This window comes from Myotis myotis, unplaced genomic scaffold (assembly GCF_014108235.1).
Source record: "Myotis myotis isolate mMyoMyo1 unplaced genomic scaffold, mMyoMyo1.p scaffold_m19_p_23, whole genome shotgun sequence".
Taxonomy (NCBI): domain Eukaryota; kingdom Metazoa; phylum Chordata; class Mammalia; order Chiroptera; family Vespertilionidae; genus Myotis; species Myotis myotis.
This window is the reverse complement of record NW_023416328.1, coordinates 5,275,625-5,296,265: the sequence shown is the minus strand read 5'-3', so window position 1 is coordinate 5,296,265 and position 20,641 is coordinate 5,275,625. Positions and strand designations below refer to the sequence as shown.

Genomic DNA, 20,641 nt, shown 5'->3' with positions numbered 1-20,641 from the left:
ACGTACTGATTAGTTGCCCTCACATGCCCCCCCTACCAGGGCCAGGGATTAAGCCTGCAACTGAGGGATGTGGCCTTGACCAGAACTGAACCTGAGCCCTTCAGTCTGCGGGCCAATGCTCTATCCACTGAGCCAAACTGGCTAGTGCTAAATAAAGTTTTAGTGGAACACACACTCTTGTTCACAAAGTTGACTAGTTGTAAGAGACACTATGTCCCAAAAAGCCTAAAATATGTACTGTCTGTCCTTTTCAAGAAGAGTTTTACAGACTCCTATTTCCTAGTAAAAACACACACAGTGACTATGGCACATGAGGAGTTACCTGGGGGAAAAGAGAACATGGAACACAGGGGAAAACGAAAGCGTGTGTGCATGCTGCAGCCTTTCAATTCATAGCAAATAGGCAAGTGTGGCAGAGTGCCAGGGAGGAGAGGCAAGTGACCAGGTTTCACATCATTGCAATGCTGTGCACACAAAAAATCTCCACTATTTAGACCTGACGATCTTCAAGAACTAAGAAGATGCTTAACATGTTTTCTCCAACTACATGAAGTGCCAACATACACACAGCATGAGGCAGAGGTCTCCCCCATCAACACATTACACGGTTCTTACCTACGGCTGCTCCTTAGAATATAGCCGCGGGGGAAGAGTCAGGAGGATGTGTGTGCAGTGCTGTGTGAATCCTAGATTATAAATCGAACTCCACGCTCTCATTCTAGCTCAGACTGATCTTGAGCTAGCCATGTGACTCTGAACCTCTAATTCTTTTATCTATGAAACTAGAGGCCCGATGCACGGAATTCGTACATGGGTAGGGTCCCTAGGCCTGGCCAGCGATCAGGGACGATTTGTGGGGCAACCGGCAGGGTGAATGGGGACCCCCCTGCTGGCACCTGCCTTGGCCAGCCTGGCCCCGCCCACTCGTTGGCTGGCCCCGCCCCCCACTGCCAGCCAGTGGCTGGTCATTTTGCCATTTGGTTGATTTGCATATTAGGCTTTTATTATATAGGATGAGGCACACTGACCAACCAGAGGAATATTATCTTTCTCAATGCCTAAAACTAGAAGAAAAAGAAAACAGGAAAGAGATGAGGGAGTCTTTTATTTTTAAAAATGTTTTGTCTTCTTTATAATGGACAAGATACCATCACAATGGAGGTATCTCTCATGGGAAAGCAAGCATCGGGCTGTGCTCAGTGACACTAACCACTGCCCTGTTAAGGTGGAGGACTGAGAAACAGGCATTTGAATTCGAGGATATGAGTTTGTTCCTTCTCTTTTTGGAGGGGCTTCTGGAAACAAAGACACATGTACCCTACCCATGCAGGGTGTGTTCTCTTTTCTTTCCCCAGAGGCAAAAGCAACATTGGTCTGAAACGCCTGCTATACAAAGAGCCACCCAGGCATTAGTCATGAGTATTATCTGCACTAAGGAGCGGGTCAGAACGGTCAGCACCTCCCTCCCAATGCACTCCAATAAAACCAGGCTTGTTTATCACCCTTCAGACACTTGGAACAGTTTGGGAGGGTACAGTGCTGTTTATACTAGTGGAACTTTAAGAAGATATACCACTTAGCCCTCTGAAGAACCAAACCAGTGTACCATCTGGTCTAGACAAGGAGGACTGATGTTCTGAGAGGCAATATAACTGAGTGCAGTAACTTGATTTTCAGCTTCCGAAAGGTTTTTGCTTTTTCTTAAACCAGCGTGGAATTTCAAATTGAAAGCAATGTTTCTCTCTACAAGTTAAAGTTCCTTGTTTTTAAAATTCATAGCTTTAAAGAAGAAGAAAAGTCATTTCAAGAACCCGAAGGAAAGCATTTTAAAACTTACTGAATATTAAATACAGAATTGCCATACGATCCAGCAAATCAACTACTAGGTATATAAAAACGTATGTCCACACAAACTTGTCTGCAAGGATGCATAGCAGTATTACTCACAATGGCCAAAAAAAAACAACAACAATCCAAATGTACAAAATGCGGCATATCTACAGAATGGACTATTACCAATAAAAAGAAATGAAATATTGATCGATGTTACATGGGTGAACCCTGAAACACTATGCTCAGTGAAAGACCCATATACTGTATAATTCCATGTATATGCAATTCCAGAATGGACAAATCCATAGACAGAGAGAGGATTAGTGACCACCAGGAGATGGGGGAAGGATGGGTGGACAGCTAATAAAAGTGGGGTTTTAAAAAAAAAAGTGAGGTTTCTTTTGTGGGATAACCATACTGTCCTAAGATTAGATAGTGGTGACAGTTGCAAGACTCTGTAAAGCTATTAAAAACTACTAAACTGTGCATTTACTTGAATGAGTATGATTTCATAGTATGAAAACTACATCGCAATAAAGCTGTTATGAAAAAAGATAACATCTCGCCCTAGTTATTTTTGCTCAGTGGTTAGAGAGTCAGCCCAAGGACTGAAGGGTGTTCGATTCCGGTTAAGGACATGCACCTCGGTTGCAGGCTCGATCCCCAGCCCAGAGTTGGTGCATGCGTGGGGGGCAACCAATCGATGTGTCTCTCTCACATCGATGTTTCTCTCTTTCTCCCCCTCCCTCCTTCCCTTCCACTCTCTATAAAAAGAAAAAAATTGAAAAAATATCCTCGGTGAGGATTAACAAAAAGAAATAACATCTCAATAGAGCTATTGTGGAAAAAAAACCTACTAACCATTTTTTTCATCACTAAAAACGACAGACTTCGTATTGCAGACAGACAATATTGAGCTCTAAGTTAAAATCTCATTTTTGCTGCTATCAGTTTCTACATAAAGAAAAGGAGCCATAGGCGGTGTAGCTCAGTGGATGGAGCGTCGGCCTGCGGACTGAAGGGTCCCAGGTTCGATTCCAGTCAAGGGCATGTACCTTGGTTGTGGGCACATCCCCAGTGGGAGGCGTGCAGGAGGCAGCTGATTGATGTTTCTCTCTCATCGATGTTTCTGCCTCTCTATCCCTCTCCCTTCCTCTCTGTAAAAATCAATAAAACATTAAAAAAAAAAAAAAGGAAAGAGTCAGGTTTAAAAGGGCTAACATCTCTTTGGTAATTCTCATTTTGTGACCCATTAAACTTGGTGACAAACTGAAAGGTCTTGTGCTCACAGGGAAAATACAATCTTTTCCATCACCATCTCCAAGGGATCCGCTCCGGAAGGCCATTGCACAACTCCGCCCTGTGGTGCACACCATTTATGAAGGCTTAACTGCACAGCCACGGTTACATGTCATGGAACGAGAGAAAGGAAAACACACTCCCCAAAACAAAAAAACAAGGCCGTCAATCAGGCCCGCCGGGCCACGCTGAACACGGCTTGTGCTGGCGAAGATCGAGGCCACTCACCGTCTGTGTCTTCAGGCCTTGTCTCGTCCCCGAAGGCGCAGCCGTGTCGCCTCCAGCCGCCTCCTCAGAAACGGAACTCTGCCTGGGATTCCTCAGAAAGTCCACCTCATCGTCGGCCTTGGTGTCTGGCATTTCTGAAGAGAACACGAGGGTTACACAGTGCATTTGGAACACCGATGCCCGCGCCGTACTATTGACACACATGCACCGGGTTTCATGTGTTTCTGTGTGCTTTGTGTTTTTGCTTTGGGGCTACGTGGAAAAGCATTCTTTTTCTTTCAGGAGTTGGTGTCATTTCTGCCCCGATGCTGAGCTATTCCTTTACTACATGGCTGCATGGTTTTCTCTGGCTTTCGTATGGGTTTGTAGGTAAGGGAAGGTCCAATTCAATGTTTATTGAACTTCCATTTTCACCACTGACTTTTCATGACAAACCTGAGTGTGGTGCTGACTTACATATGCTTCAAGGTAACAGATTAACAGCTGAAGCTAGGCGGTCCATCTCCACCATCATCCGAGAGGCAAGAGATGCTTGCATGTGTACAGGACAGAAAAGAAAGCACTGAGGGAAAGCTTTTGAGAAAAGTCTTTCTTTAAAAATACTACATACAGCCTGACCAGAATGGGTCAGTGGTTGAGCGTCGACCTATGAATCAGGAGGTCAAGGTTTGATTCCCGGTCAGGGCACATGCCGGGTGGCGGGCTCGATCCCCAGTGTGGGGGCGTGCAGGAGGCGGCCGATCAATGATTCTCTCTCATCTACCTATCTCTCCCTCTCCCTTCCTCTCTGAAATCAATAGAAAAATATTTTAAAAATAAAAAACACTATATGCATTCATTTACTCAGAACTGCAAATGGTAACACTAACTGTTCTAGTAAGTTATTGTTTTAACTTTTGTTTCCTCCCAAACCGAGACATAATCACAAAAGAGCAATTCCCTTTTTTAAGAAAAAGTTTTCCTTTTTTAAGAAAAAGTCTTCTCTAGAATTATGCTCAACACAGACCAAACAACAGTGGTTACCTGGTCACCGTATGGGTAAGCAAACACAGGAAGGACGTGCTAAAATGTCTGAAGCAAATTTAGGCTTTGGCACTTCTTTGAAGGGGACTGATGACTGAACAGTCAAAATTCACCTTGATAATCCAAACACAAATGGAACGGTCATCTCCATTTCACCTGGAAAACTTCCTGCGGTTATTAATCTAGTCATGCCACTGCTCTGGCAGACAGAACTGCTCCCTACACCAAAGGGCAGAGAGGCTTCTTTCACCGAAGAACAGACTATATTAAAACCAGTGGTCCGGTGCACGGATCCATGCACATTGAAAGGAGATTAATGAGAAGAAATATTTTAATATTGCTATTCGCCCTTTCTAATACAAGTGTCAGAGATGAAAGAAAATCAGTAAAATGTATATGAAAATAACATATAAATTGATTAATAAGCAATAACAACTTGATATAACAAAGACATGATATAGAAGCAACAAAAACATGATATAAAAACATCGATAAAAACAATGACTGATAAATTGATTAAACTCATCCTAATATCTCCTTGGATACCACATTTAGAGTGAAAACACTTTCAGAGCACTTGACTAATTTCCCTTGTGATGAAGTATGTACAATTTTAACCTTAACATCACACACTCTTTGAACTCGAGAGAAAGCAACATATAACTGACCATGTCAGAAAACGGGTTCAGGTAGGAATATTCCTCCTCTGTCTAGAGTTTGTCCTTGTGACTTATCAACAATCATTGCAAATGCTGGCATCACGGGAAACTGTCTTTGAATTGATTTAAATGGGAGGCCAGTGTCAGGCGGCGATAAATCAATTCTTGGAATCAGAACAACCTCTCCTTCCACAGATCCTGTGAATACTTCAGCTTCGATTATGTTAGGTCGCAATCTTTTGATAATAAATCTAGTACCATTACAAAGACCCCATTTACTATTGAGATTTCTCATTAGCATGATGACTGCACCTACTTTCAATTTCAATTTATGGCACAGCATTCCCAAAGGAGTAACACCATTAAGAAATTCGATGGCCGAAACCGGTTTGGCTCGGTGGATAGAGCGTCGGCCTGCAGACTGAAAGGTCCCAGGTTCGATTCCGGTCAAGGGCATGTACCTGGGTTGCGGACATATCCCCAGTAGGAGATGTGCAGGAGGCAGCTGATCGATGTTTCTCTCTCATCGATGTTTCTAACTCTCTATCTCTCTCCCTTCCTCTCTGTAAAAAAATCAATAAAATACATTAAAAAAAAAAAAAAGAAATTTGATGGAAGCTTTATATGTATAGCGCATGTGCGAGTCAATGTTTATTTTTAAATTGCCAGTGTGCGTCATGTATCGGACGGTCGGATAGACATACAGTCGGTCTCTTAGCCTTTTATATACATAGATTTTGTCCTAAAAGGACACTGTGACATGCACAAGGATCTACTTTAGATTTAGGAAAGTTACATTTCTATAAACAAACCTTATAAATCTTTCTTTGCCCCTATAATTACATACTCTTACTAGCAACTTAAAAACAGGCAAGGAAATCCAAAGAACCAACCTCAGTCCTATATTTCAAAAATGTGATTAAATTAAAAAAATCTGACTAAGCCATGCCCTTAGAAGCATTCCTTGACCAAGATATTTCAAGGTGAACCAGAGTAGATTTTTACTGTTGTTGAGTTTTGTTTTATTTATTTGGGGGATGTGATTTTTGGCATGACCTTGCTATCCTATGCCCATCAACTGATAATACGGATTTTTGGCAAGCATTGGCCAGTCGCAATGGTAAACAGTGATTACTGACACTTGACTGGCCTGGCTCACTCGTGTACAACCAGGTTCCCACAGCCCTGAGACCAATGCTCTTGGGGGAAGGGCTCACCCCCTCTTTCTACCCAGAAGCTGTGTGTTTTCCCCATTTCAATTTCTATTTGGCTTAATCCACAGCAGCAAATAACAAAACAGAAGCCAGGGCCCTGGGGCTCCTTCCAAATCAGCAGGTAAACTCATGTCCCTTCACTCATGAAACAGGCTGGTTATGCTCATGAATGGAATATGAACTTCCTAGAAAAAAAAACCCTTTTGCTCTGAGATCACACTCGGGGCTTTTTTTCCAGGGCGATGTGACCAGGGGCTTTCCCCAATCCGGGCTATTTTTCTGAAGAAAGCACAGATTTTTATCACTGGCCACTTCTCTCTGTAATTTGAGACCATGAGCACGGAGCACATATGACTCCTCTTGGTAACTGAACAAGTAACTCGCCCACACATACCAACCAACAGCCCCAAACCCAGAGATACCGTTGAACTGGTATTCATCGCATTTTCCTTCCTAAAACTTGAAGATCTTTTCTATATTTAGGTGCTGATAAATATCAAGGTCTGAAATTCTCCCTGGTTTCTACCTTTCTGAGGGCACTACAGACACAAAGCTCCTATAGTTCACGCTGCCTTGTGTTAAGTCTCACTGAGCCAGAAAGAGAAACCATTCCAGCGCATGTGGCCCAAGGCGCTGCACCCAAAGGAAAGGAACCCGGCCAGGCATCAGCTTACAGCCGTTCCCCTTCCTCCCAAATGTCAACCTGCCGCGCCCCCAAAATAGACTTGTTTTTGTGCCTTATTTTAAAGAGTGAAGACCTCCTCACTGAAATTCTGAGAGAGCAGCCAACAAGTTTCTCCCACTAATGATAAAAACATCAATAAAACTAAAACCCTAACGTCACCAAAAAATACTACTGAACGTTTCTTAAATACCTCCACTGAATTTAAAAAAAAAAAGTTATAAATGATTAACAATGCTGCTTCGGGGAAACGACAATGTGTTTGCACTGCTCTATTTCCTAAGCAACGCCTTTTCACGTTCTGTTTGTTCATTTCTCTACACACCCCACCCCACCCCCACACGCTTAACTCGTACTGCACTTAAAGGGATTTTCAAAAATGAAGTAAAAACATCAAAAACACAGTCAGACAACAAAAACAAAACAGGCTAGGTCTTACCTACAACAGCCTGGGGCCAAACATGGAGGCAGGTCCTCTGTCTATACCTGGTAACAGGTGGTGGTATCAAAGCGAATCGAACTGACCTTGACAGGTTTCGGGAGGAACACGGAGCCTGGCTCCAGTTTCAGCTCCGGCCAACTCCCAGGGAGAAGTTTTATTCAGAGAGAGCGGGTCTGCCCTGCGCAGTGGGGGTGCTCTGCTCTGTGGACATGGAGCAGGCGGCTGTGTGAGCAATCAGCTCACTGCAGCTGCTTCACCAAGATAAGCAGACACCACGTCTGCCCTGTGACAGCAGCTCAGCAGACTGGGCTGGGGCGGAAATCCTGCATCCTATGCCTGCACCGTGCAGCGGCCTGCATTCCCAGACTGCTGCCCAAAAGCCACAGGCCATGGGATGGGAGGTCTGGTCCTAGAGCAGGAAGAGGAGGGGGTGCCCCCCCGCCCCCCACGGATGACCTAATACCACCATGTGGGATGTTAGGCCATCGGCTTAGACCGATACTAACAGCTAGTTATTCATGAAACCACTCTGACTCTCAATTTGCTCAGAACACAGGCGAGGATGGGGGAAGGAGTTCCAGGCATGTAAAGGAAACACTCTATTTCAGCACCGTCTTGGATGGCTCTAGAGAAAAGGCCTAAGCCATGTGAATACACGCACCTGCTAAATTCCTTCATCATTTCAGAGCAGCAGGGACCTAGCAGACATGGAGCTCCAGGTTAATAGGACCGTACCGCCCACCCCACCCCAGTGTGACAGACAGAGCACCTACAGACTCAGGCAATGGAGCCAGGGGTCTACAATACAGGAAGCAAAGTCTGTTCGGCACTGGGGGCGGGGGGGGGGGGGGGGGAGGCAGGGGCGTGCCTCTCTGGGGGTGGTGACTAGTCATTTAGCAGCCTGCCCAGTGAATGCAAGACCTCTAACCAGCAAGGACACCTATATTCCTACCTGCACAGCACACAGATGCTCAGGGAGCTTGTCTCTCAAGTTAACTTCACATCTGCTTTGCTCACCTGTTGCTGGCTCAGGTCCTGGAACCGGCGGAATGATCTTCTCTGGCTCCTCCCTTCCAGCAGAGCATCCGGCAGGGCTCCCGGGTGTTTCTTCACGACTACTGCCCGCTGGTGGGGTCTCCCCAGACAGGAGGGCGTGCACTTTCCCGGCAGAAGCGCTCTCCGGCTGGCCAGCCCCCGGTCCTGTCTCCGCAGGACTGGACGGTGGCAGGTGACTGATGTCGCCCTCTGTGAGCAGGGCTCCTGAGGCCCTGACGTGCTCGATGACGGCATCCACTATACGACTCGCAGCCTCCTCGATGGAGTCTGCGCTCTCAGGCAGGTGCCCGGCCTCGGCAGACACAGCGTGAGGGTCAGGGGGAGCACCCCTGTCCCTGCTGGGGGCCTTGTCATCACTGGTGGAGAGCCCTGCCTCTGCGGGGAGCTCCTTGGCAGTGGGCTGCAGGGGGACGGAGCGTGTGTCATTCATCTGTGCCCCCTCGGAGGCATCCCTGCTACAGCTGCGGTGGGCTCCCTCCGGCTTCCCTTTCTCCCAAACAGGAGGCACCGTCTCTGGGGCTGCAGCACCCTGGAGGTTGGTCCCACCTTTGTCTGGTAAGGCTCCTGGCAAAACCTGGATCCCGTTCTCCTGGCGCAGCAAGACTTCCGGAACGGGCAGGTCCTGGGCACTGTGCGACAAAGCCGTTCCTCTGGCTTCCGCAGTTCCTTGTAGCGCATTACCCACTGCCACATCCAATGCCATGTTTCCACTCGCCTCGCAAGCAGCAGTCTCTCCCTGGGCTTGAGCGTCCGTCACTCCATCCACAGCAGAAGGTCCATTGCAATTAGGAGCCCGAGAGGCATCTGGGGACAGACCCGGCAGCCGAGGTGAGCTGCTCTGCTCTGCACCCACGGCTTCCTGGCCCGCGTCTGTGGCCAGACCTGCTCCCGGTGGCACCGGGCTCTGGGCGGCCCCACCTTCAGTCAGCAGTGAGGCTGGTGGGGCCACTTCCTCGTTGTGTTTAGTTTCTGCATTCAGACAGGCCGAGGGTGTGCCCCGGGAACCGCTGTGTTCAAGTGCTTTGTCCCGGGAACAGGCAGCTGCGCCAGGTTCTCCCTGGTCCCCTGGTGACTCCTGTCGCGGAGGGTCTGTTCCCTGCTCTTCCCGCAGCGCCCCTGGAGGAAGCGTGTCCTCCTTAGTGGAGGAGCAAATCACTGCTTTCAATCTGTCACCTTGTCCTTGAGCCGCAGAGCTTTCTGGAACCACCGGGCTTTTTCCTTCTTCAGTCAAACTGGAATCAGAGGCCAGAGGGGCCTCAGCCACATGTAGCCGGGAAGAGTCGGTGCCCCCTTCCATGTTCCTAACTTCAGGGGCTGCTGGGAGGCAGGGGTCCTCCTGCTCCCCCCCAAATCCTCCAGGACTGGCGTTCCCCATGCTGGGCTGAGGATCCAGGGCAGCGGGGGGTGTGGGCAGGCCTGCTGCACCGTCTTCTAGTGGCTGCTTATCTGGATCACTCCAATCTCCGCCATCTCTACCGTCTGTAGCGGTAAGTGGCTGGGGAGTTGCTGTTCCCTTTTCATTCTGGGAGGGGACAAGAGAAAGTGCGTCATCTTTCGTTACTGATTCACTGCCTGGACTGCCTGCCGGAGAGAAAGTCCTGCCTGATGTCACCGCCTGGTCTGGCACTGGCTCTCGATCTGCTTTGGGGAAAACAGCGTGTGGATGCAGCTCCACTTCAAGCGCGTTTGTGAGAGGTGTTTGTGAGTTCACACGTCTTGTTTGGCCCGCTGTATCCAAAACTTCAAGGGGACAAAAACCCACATCTTCCTGGGTGTCTCCTACAGGGTCAGGGGTGACGGCCTCAGCCTGTGGGCCTTCCGGGCAGACGGCAGTGGGCGGAGGCTGTGCGTGGGGTGGGCCTGTGGCGGAGCCTGCAGGCGGGGTGTCTGTGTCATCGCGATGCTCTGCAGCCAGCGCACCACTAGACGTCACTGTACTCTGTCCACTGGCAGAGGCAGCTTGAGGTTGATCGTCTCCAGGTGGAGAGCAGATGGGTGGCTGGTCGTTCTGGCTCTGAAGATGAGGTGAATTCGTTTCTGCTTTCTCCTTCGGCAAAGCATCTTTTTGTGGCCGGGGGAAGGGCAGATCAGCGGACGACACTGCCCCACCCGTGTGTGCTAAGGGAGCATCCATCTTGCCATCTGCAGCAGCTGGAACGCTGGCAGGGCTCTGATCATCGGCACTCGCGTCATAACATCTGGAAGTTTCTGTTTCGGCAGTTTTTTCAATAGGGGCTCCTCCATGACTCAGTACAAGTACCGACTCAGCAGGCGTCTCACCGTCCAGGGAGCTGGTGGCAGACACGCAGTTTGGAACCATGGCTTTATCCACTGGCTGCCTTGTGTCTTTGACATGAGAGGCTCCAGCTGCACCGACATGAGAGTTCTCCAGTCTTTCCTTTGTCCTTTCCCCGGCTGCGAGCACCTTCTTCTGGGTGGTGGCATCTGGGTTCCTGAGACCACGTTCCGCTCCCTCTGCGGTCTCTGGGACACCAGCATCTCCTGTTGACCTGCCTTCCTGTTCACCTGCAGGGAAATGCGGGGCCGGGCCTGACTCCATGAGTGTAACTCCCGGCAGGGCAGCACCCCCACTGCTCAGAGACCCCTGGGCTGTGGCCAGGGTGGCAGATTTTGCTTGAGTTTCTTCATTTCCGATTTCACAGGGGGGAAGGCCTTCTTTCCCCTTCTCCCCACAATCAGACATGCTCTGAAGGCAGCTTTGGGGATTAGACCGAGTCTCAGAGTCCACGGTAGGCTCCGCCTCTTCCTCTTTTGTCTCCACGCCTTTATTTTTCTTCCTACAGGAACAATCTGTGTTCTCTTCCTTGCCCGCACTGGAGAAATCAGAGGGACGTTCTACCTGCGCGGCCGTGATCCCGGAGCCACGTGGAGAGCTCCCCGCACCGGCAGGAGGAGAGGAAGGCGGCGGGCTGTCCGTGGACCCTGATGCGCAGGGAAGAAAGGAGCCATCTGCATCTTGGGCAGTGAGCACACCCGAAGGATCCTGGGCTGTCACCATTAAGGGCATTAGATTGTCCATCTGCTTGAGGTTTGTTTTCTAGGAGGAAATGAAAGAAAATTTTTAAAAACTGTTCATGGGAAAAGATGTCACTGACACCTATCAACAAAAACCCAGTTGGAGAAAACTGACGACCATTCCAGCTCTTCTGAGGCTACATGATGAGCTGATCTAAATAAAGACAGAGAAGTTTCTCCTGTTCCTGCTATCACTTTTCTCCCTTATAGCTCCACAGCCGATGGAATGATAAAAATAAACAATAATATAAAAGGTGAGCCCAGCCAGTGTGACTCAGTGGTTGAGCATCCATCTATGAACCAGGAGGTCATGGTTCAATTCCCAGTCAGGGCACTTTCCTGGGTTTCAGGCTCGATCCCCAGTGGGGGGCCTGCAGGAGGCAGCCGATCAATGATGATATCCCAATGATTTGGGATTTCACTAATTGTTCCATCCCCTCAGGAGAGGCCACAAATGGGTTAAGTAAAACTACAGGATTGCTCCCTAAGGATGTCATTTTGATCAAGATAAAAAGAAGCTGGTTTCTCTCTCTCCCTCTCCCTTCCTCTCTGAAATCAATAAAAATAAATGCGTAAACAAAAGCTTCTGTGCTATGCTCTTGGCATAGTCAAAATTAGCTTGCTTCCAGTTCCTGTTGAAAGCATAACAGTTTCCTAAAAATTACGAACGCAGTTCATTAAATTTAATAACAGGCAAACACTACAGAACAGAGACTGGCAGAAACAAGTAGCATTTCTTGAAAAAAACATTAGATGCTCCTAACACATGCATCCTCGGACAGTTTCAGTGTCTCATGTTCAACGATTCCCATACCTTGAGGTAGCTTTAACACCTGCAAACTGATAGTTTCAGCTGGACTCTGGTTCACCCAGGAAGAAAAGCCTGCAGGAAAGCCTGACTTCCTGCCAGCCATTCACAGGAAAATAATATGACACCTGTTCATACTGGGAAAGGCAGAGGCAAGCTCCGCATCCAACTCTCCAATGCAGTGCATCGGCCTGCTGGCCTCAGAAGTAATGCCTGCTCCCCAAGAAGCTTCTGGCACTGAGCTGACCCTAGATGACCTTAAATGAAATTATTGCCAAGCTTTTTCCAAATCAAATCATCTCTGAAATAAACTGGGTGGAAAAATGATCTAAACTTAGCCTTTCAGATGTTATGGCCGGAGAGCGGTACCCACATGACGTTCGTATTATCCATAATCAAAGCTATCAGGGAGTCTGTAATGTTTTTATGTCTGGCAACAACTTCATCTTGGAGGCCTTGAGTGAATTATAAATTTTTTTATTTTTTTTTAGTGATCTTTGTACCATATAACTATCGATTCAGATACAGCAGCACTATCATCACTCATTTAAAAGTTGTGAAAAGGCTTTTTTCTGAGGAAATCTGGTTCTTGTTCTTTAGCAACAATATCAGAAGCTACTTTGCCCATTTAGTTTTATAAAGTTAAACCAACAAATTTATAAAGACAAACAGACAAATTTCCTTTCATGCCAGGAAAATTTAGTTCTGGTTGTTACGTATTTCTATATCTGCAATGTGTCTGTGTATCTTTCATTACTACAAAATCCAATAAAAAATTCTCTCAGCCTCCTACTGCTACAAACCCAATGCTAGTTCTCATCTATAAGCAGAAACACTGAATATTGCTAAAACACTGAATATTGCTTTATTTACAGGTTTCGCAATCTTTAAGGGAAGCGTTTTTGTTTTAAATATAGCCAAGGTTCACTGGGGGAAGGAGTGAGGGCACAGAGGCCTGAGAATGGAAATTTCTGCCTTACCATTAGCTGCTGTTGGATGTTCATAAGTTTAAAAATGTGCCCAGTGCAGCTGTCTGCAGGAAGTGGGGGCTCATGGTGAGCCTGGGGCTCTGAGGTTAGTGTGTAGACGTCCAGCTCCCGGTGATGCCTCACAGAACAGTCTCCACAGGGTATTTCATAGGACAAACTGCTCCAGGAGTCGGGTTCTCCAGCATTCTCCCTGTAAGCAAGCAGCCTATGGTTAATGCGGCTCCGTCCCGCCTCCCAGGTACAGGTGGGACCCTAAGTCTCACATAGTACTGCCACCCTGACTGCTTTTTATTTTTAATTGATTTCTGAGAGGAAGCGGGGGAGAGAGGGGGGGAAGGGAGAGGGGGGAGAGAGAGAGAGAGAGAGAGAGAAACATCCATGATGAGAGAGAATCATGGATCGACTGCCTCCTGCACACCCCACATTGGGGATCGAGCCCACAACCCGGGCATGTGCCCTGACCGGGAATTGAACCATGACCTTCTGGTTCATAGGTCAGCACTCAACTGCTGAGCCACGCTGGCCAGGCCCTGACTGCTCTTTGAGGCTCTGCAGGAGAAATCTGGTTTGGACAGTTCCCCAGTGATTCGGGATATCACTAATTGTTCCATCCTCCTCATGAGGCCACAAATGGGTTAAATAAAAACTACAGGATTCCTCCCTAAGGATGTCATTTTGATCAAAATAAAAAGAAATCTGGGTTCTTAAAATAGTTAATGTTATGCTAACAACCCAATAATGAGGAAATGTAAGGAGGATGACTCTAGCCTGGTTTTCAACAGAAGCCAGGCCTGTTAAACATTTCTCTTAAAACTGGCTACACCATAGACGGTTATATGGGGTATGGAAGAGCCTATCACCCCACCCATGCAATGCAAGGGCACTCCAACTGTTGTTAATGGTAGGTGGAGGAAGCACATTCAAAATTCTTAAGTCGTCCACATAGAGAAAACTACTACAATGCCGTATCATGTCCTCCTTGTCAATATGGTGATCAAATCCTATTTTGAAGGAAGCCTTGGTTATAAGAAATACGAGTTCAAGTTTTTTTTTATTAAGAGACAGAGCTTTGCTCAACTCATATCATTCAAATATACCTACCTCCTGTACAAATAAAGCCGACAAAGGTACAGAGATGTGGAAAAGCATTTCTCAGCTAGACCTCAAAGCACGAAACATCATTGATCGGCTGCCTCCTACACCTCCCCTAGTGGGGATCAAGCCAGCAATCTGGGCATGTGCCGTGACCAAAGAATCAAACTGGTGACCTCTTGGTTCCTGGGTCAACACTCAACCACTGAGCCACTCAGGCTGGGCTGTAAATTTAACTTGGAAGCTTGGTTTGATAATGTCACTAACTCTGTTTAATTGTCTGACCGACTTTACTGGCATATTGGCTTACTGAGATTAGCGCAGAGACATCTATAGATATAAAAGCCTAAGCGACCACACAACCGGTTGCTATGATGCACACTGACCACCAGGGGGCAGATGCTCAACACAGGAGCTGCCCCTGGTGGTCAGTGCACTCCCACAGCCAACCTCCTACAGCCGGCCAACCTCCCACGGTCCCTCCCCACAGCTGGCTGGCCCTGATGGCAGGCCAGGTGGAGGGACCCCACCTGTGCACGAATTTGTGCACTGGGCCTCTAGATCTCCAATAAGAAAAAAGCCTTTGATGGCATAACTTGCTCTACTTACCAGCACTCAGGAGGCTCTTTGTTAAGGCAGAAACAAAAAGTGATAGAGTCCCTTCCCAGCAAAATTAGTTCCCTACTAACCCTGCCACTAATACGTAAACCTTGGGAAATTCCCTTCTACAACAACCACCTATTGACCATCTACCTCTCCCATGCTCTCCTGCCAGAGGAATGTGCTTCTGTTGCTATAATTACTTCCAAGAGCTGACCCTCCAGGCTCCCAGTTCACGGTCCCTGTGGCCTTTTCTTGCTTCCTAGCGCGTCTAGAGACCAAAGACTATTCATTGCAATTCTTCTCCCACTGCAATTCTTCCATGAACTCCGACACTCCTCCAACCGATCTTGTCGGCAGGTCTGGGTAGACCCCCGCATTCAGCAAGTACTCACATGCCAGGCACTATTCTAGGTGCTGGTGACAGAAACCAAAACCCGTGTCCTGTGGGAGCTTATGCCCGTAGCAAGGGGAACAAGAGCATTCAGGTAAATTAAACACCTAGGATTCTGGAAGACAGCAAGAGCCACGTGAAAAATACAGCAGGTCTGAGGGTTGCGATTTTAAATATGGCGGGCCAGGGAAGACCTCGCTGAGGTAACACTGAAGCCAGTACCTTTTCTGCTGTGTTCTGTTCTGTGTACACCTTTCCTGGGCCCACTAATAAAGCCTGGCAGAGCTCTGTGTATAAGAATATTCACTGCAACTTTAAGTATAATAGCATTGAAAGTTAGAAGCAACCTAGCCAAGTCAGTAATGAGAGGGCAGTTTGTTAAATTAAAGAACAGATTTACAGACTATTACGTAGCCATTATTAAAACATAAAGCTAGTGCATGAAAGTCCAGAATTTGTACCCAGACTTTCCACTTCCACAGTGATACCTAGACTATAATAGTTTCAAACTCTGACCACATTCAAATAATATAAACTGCAAGTCTGACATAATATGTATGAGAAGCTCATCAGGTATGTGAATTAGGTTTTGTTATCATAAATTTTACAGGATCCAGAGCAAGTTTTCAACTGTAGAAAACCACAGTTAAGAGGCCACTCCTCAGACACTGGGGTTACAGCATCCAAACTGAATATCCACATCTGGTTCCGAAAGTGAAGGTTTATGTAAGTGGTACAATAACATTCAATAAGCCCAGAGAGAACGCCAACTAACTTCCCAGTGTCCTAGCTGCTGTGCAACCATCAACAGCCAACCAGCCTCTGCTTCTTACCTTGTCCAGCATGGTGGACCTCACAAGAAAGTTCAAATTTGATGTTAACATACTGTAAAACCCTGTCAAACCAAGAGCAGAAAAAAAACCACACATGTTTTCTAGTACTAACAGCATTAGTCATTCAGGGGAGAAGTTCAAAGATACACCTGCTGAGGTACAACAACAAAGTCAGATCGAATGCCAGAGAATAGACGACGCAGATCAACAAGGTGTCAGTCTGTACTCACTTGTGGCTGCCCACACACCACGAGTATCGCAAGCCCATTCTACTTGGGTCCGTGCCGCATACTGCAGCTTTAAGGGTGGAGAGCCGCGGCCAGGTCGGCCCTGCCCAAAGGCGTGTTTGCTGTCTCCTTCTGACAGGAAGTGCAGCACCTAGTTCCTCATTTGCGGGCCACGGCAGTATCTTTCACGAAACCGCCTCACCATCACAGTGCCAACCCTCAAGGAGTCCTACCAACTCCACCACAACGCCACTGGCATGGAGCAGGAGAAGCTAAACTGGGAGGGGGGAGGAGGAGAGGGAATCAGTGACACCCCAAAATGAACAGGAGGCTGCTCACGATCTTAGGTGTTTGTGGGGAACTCACTGCTAGGCTAGTTGTGGATTCATGCACATGCAAATTCACTAGAAATTTTAGCACTGATGGTTTCTCTCTTCCCCCTTTTTTTGGGGGCGGGGGGAGGGGCAGTTACTTTCATTTCTCTGAAGTTCAATGCCCTCATCTGTAAAGTGAGAATACCAAGTTTATTGTTAAGATCAAATGCACGTAAAGGGTTGGCCTAGTGCTTGGCCCTCCCAAAGTGCTCAACAAACTGCCTACATGGTACTGGCTGCTGTAGTTCGAATGAACAGAAAAGAAGGAAGTTTCTGAGTATGAGACATTAAAAATAAAAAAGGCACAGGAGTCTGGGAGGCAGCTGTCAGGCAACTACACAGGTGTCATCCTAAACTATTTACTCCCGAAAATCTGAGGGGAAAATGGGGCTTTAATTCCCTAGTGTTTCAAGGGATAGCATTACAGCTGTGGGGTGGCATTGACCTGGCAAAAGTATGTCAGAAACTGATGGTGGAGCAGCCATGCCACATTCATTCACGGCTGGGGGTCACCTAGCCAATGAATATTCCTTCCTAGGTCTCCAAATAAAGGGACATGCTACGTTCCTAAGAACTTTACAAGCATACTCTCCTTTAATCTTCTGTTGTTAATCCTCACGCAAGGATATTTTTTCCACTGAATTTTCTTATTTTTAAAAAGAATAATTTTGGGGGGTGGGGGTGGCCAGGGAGTGGCCGATGGGGGGGGGGGGACTTATATAATACTTTAAACAATAAAGAATTTAAATTTTTTTAAAAAGAGTAATTTTTACTCCTCTTAATAATAAATACAGGTAAAATTTTCAAGTCACTTGTATGACTTCAAGGAAACTTCAAAATTGAACAACAACAACAACCAAGGTGTGATAGTTCCTAAAGGTTTGTGCTTTTCAGAGGATGGAAGGTGCCAAATGATCCTTCATTTGCTCACATGCAAATGTCAAGTCCTATCACAGGTTCATGTTTTCTTCCACTAAGGTCTATTGAGAAGTCAGAAATATTTTCAAAACCACACGCTGTTGCCATGGAGAATGTGTTCTCATTGGCTAAGATGTATAACCTCACAGCTCTTTGAAGAAAACCTCTGAGGCTGAAACATTCATAGGCTGGGCCATTTGCCTGCGGCTTTGTTGCTGCAGCCCACTTCCCACACCAACCATGTTCTCAGAGAGTCCAGACCAGGGGTGGGCAAACTTTTTGACTCGAGGGCCACAATGGGTTCTTAAACTGGACCGGAGGGCCGGAACAAAAGCATGGATGGAGTGTTTGTGTGAACTAATATCAATTCAAAGTAAACATCATTACATAAAAGGGTACGGTCTTTTTTTTTTTTTTAGTTTTATTCACTTCAAACGGGCCGGATCCGGCCCGCGGGCCGTAGTTTGCCCACGACTGGTCCAGACAGTGTGACAAAGTCCATGGGGAGTTACAGCCTTGTTCCAATTCCTGCTCCATTATTTGCCAGCCACGGCGGTCATCTGGTGAAGTGCGGATAAAATGCCCACCCCCCAGGGCAGTGATGGCGAACCTATGACAAGCATGTCAGAGGTGACACGCGAACTCATTTTTTTTGGTTGATTTTTCTTTGTTAAGTGGCATTTAAATATATAAAATAAATATCAAAAATATAAGTCTTTGTTTTACTATGGTTGCAAATATCAAAAAATTTCTATATGTAACACGGCAACAGAGTGAAGTTATCGTTTTTCAAAATGCTGACACGCGGAGCTCAAAAGGTTCACCATCACTACCCTAGGGGTTGGGGAGAGGATAAAATATATGAGAATTTATGCAAAATGCCGAGCAGAAATACAGATGGCAACTGGTGCTCCTGTTACTAAATACAAGGGTTATCCTCAGAAAGTGCCTTTAGAGAAATCCTGAAATTATTATTTGAAAACACACACACACACACACACACACACACACACACACACACAAAGAAACTAGGAAATATCAAAATTCTTAAAATGCTTCAGTGGAAAATTTACCAAAAAAGTCATTGAAAACCAGATCTATGAATCAGCGGCATCAGTTTGGTTAAAAGACTGACAATGTCACCAAACATGACTGCTCATAAAATCCTATCAATAAACCTTAAAAAGAACAGGCTTGTGAATCATGGCAACTGTTGCCTACATAGCCTTGGGCAAGGTATGTAGCCTCTCTGGGTCTCTCTCCTCATCTGTGGAGTACAGTACTGACTGTACTAATCTGACCACACTTTAGATGTCTGCTGAGAAATTTTAATGAGAATTTGTAAAGCACCAATGTAGCAGATACTCACTATCTAATAAATGCCACTGCCCTTCCCCCCCTTTCTAGTTTCCACCCAGCTCCAGCACCGTATCTTTACCAAGAGACAGAGACCCGATCATATGGTGAGAAAGGAGGGCAGGAAGATGGATGGATGAATACATGGATAAGTGAACGAATGGACAGATGGACAGATGGGTGTGGCTCAGGCTAGATGAATGTAAAGCATATTTTAAAAACCCTGGCTATCATGCGGAAGGTACATTTGTACATTTACTTCATTCTTTCCTCCCCTGAGGAAAAGCAAAGGCTCCAAACTGGCCATGCACCCGAAGGGCTACGAAGGACCCACTTGTCGCGTCCTTGCAGCGACCATAAGGAGGCAAGCCCTGTTAACAGGACATCTTGCCCAACTGCACTTGGCTCCATTGTGAAACACGTACCCTTGAGTAGCTGCTCTACCCTCTGACCTGAACCCAGGTTTCAAGTGCAAATGTGTCCAAAGAAGGACTGAGAAACGAGAGACACTAACTCCCTGAGAGGGGCCAGCATCGCCCACCACAGGAGACCATGACTCACGGCCTAGGCTCTGCCAGGCTGGGTCTGCGCTCTGTGCACACGTGTCATCCCAAACTGGGCAGGCCACTGGCCTGGGATCCTGGGCCTGGTTCTGTTACTTGTAGCCTTAGGACTGTGGGAACTCACTTCACCTCTCTGGCCTCAGTTTCCTCAATTACAAAACCAGGGTAATACCTACCCTACTCACTCATTAAATTGTCACAGGAATGAAATACAAAAAGACTGGCTAAATGTAAGCAATAATATGTTTAAACCCATCTGATGGGTAATAGAAACATCAAACTATGGTAAAGAGACTCCTGTTCCCCTCAGGCAAGGAGAGGCTAAGCCAGAACGGAAAACTTAGAGCCTTTTCCTCATCACGTGCCAGCCATACTCTATCCCAGTGGCCTCTTCCTGCGTCTGTCATATTTCTGTAGAGGGAATAATACGGGCCTCAGAATTCCACAGGTGTGCATGTTACAGCAGCTTGACCACTGTTCTATAAAGCATTGAGCTCGTCACTTTAGTTCTCTGAGCCTTCATATTTCATCAGTAAAATACATATAATGCCTACATGAGAAAGGGTGTCATAAGGGTGAAATGAAATTAGCTATAACATATCAACAATGCACTGCAGGCATTCGATAAATAAAGAGTTGTTGAACTGATACTGAAAATGAGATGGTTATGAGGACAAAACATTTTGGCACTCGCTCTTTGGACAAATGAAGTATCTCGCCATTTTTATGTCAATACTCCACAGTTAAAATCCTTACGAGAAATATTCCTTTTGTAATGGTGGCCGCATTGTAAATGATTCCTTAACGACCGAGAGTTCCCTGTGCCATCAACCCAGAGTCATCGAGACATCACAGCCTGTGTCAGAGAGCCAAACTAATTCTTTTAAAGTGATATCTGTTACACCTGGGAATAATTTCAAACTCTTATCAAGTAGGGACATCCAAACGCTGCCTGGAAATATTTCAAGATTTTGGAAAAATGTCCTTAATGGATGAAAAACTGATACAGACCTAG

General features: G+C 46.7%; 1 protein-coding gene across 24 annotated transcripts in view; it reads right to left on the bottom strand.

Moving 5' to 3' along the window:
* Positions 1 to 20,641, bottom strand: part of AKAP13 (A-kinase anchoring protein 13) — a 186,241-nt gene that overhangs the window by 85,231 nt on the left and 80,369 nt on the right. For 23 of the 24 annotated variants that reach the window (XR_004975200.1, XR_004975199.1, XM_036355844.1 and 20 more), the window contains 3 exons: positions 13,261 to 13,459; positions 8,398 to 11,494; positions 3,361 to 3,494 (listed from right to left, as the gene is read on the bottom strand). Coding sequence is in view for 22 of the 24 variants with exons in the window: in XM_036355844.1 (XP_036211737.1) it covers positions 3,361 to 3,494; positions 8,398 to 11,494; positions 13,261 to 13,459 (3,430 nt within the window). In the remaining 2 variants the exon portion in view is untranslated. The remainder of the gene's footprint in view (positions 1 to 3,360; positions 3,495 to 8,397; positions 11,495 to 13,260; positions 13,460 to 20,641) is intronic. The other variant, XM_036355860.1, reaches the window with a different exon arrangement.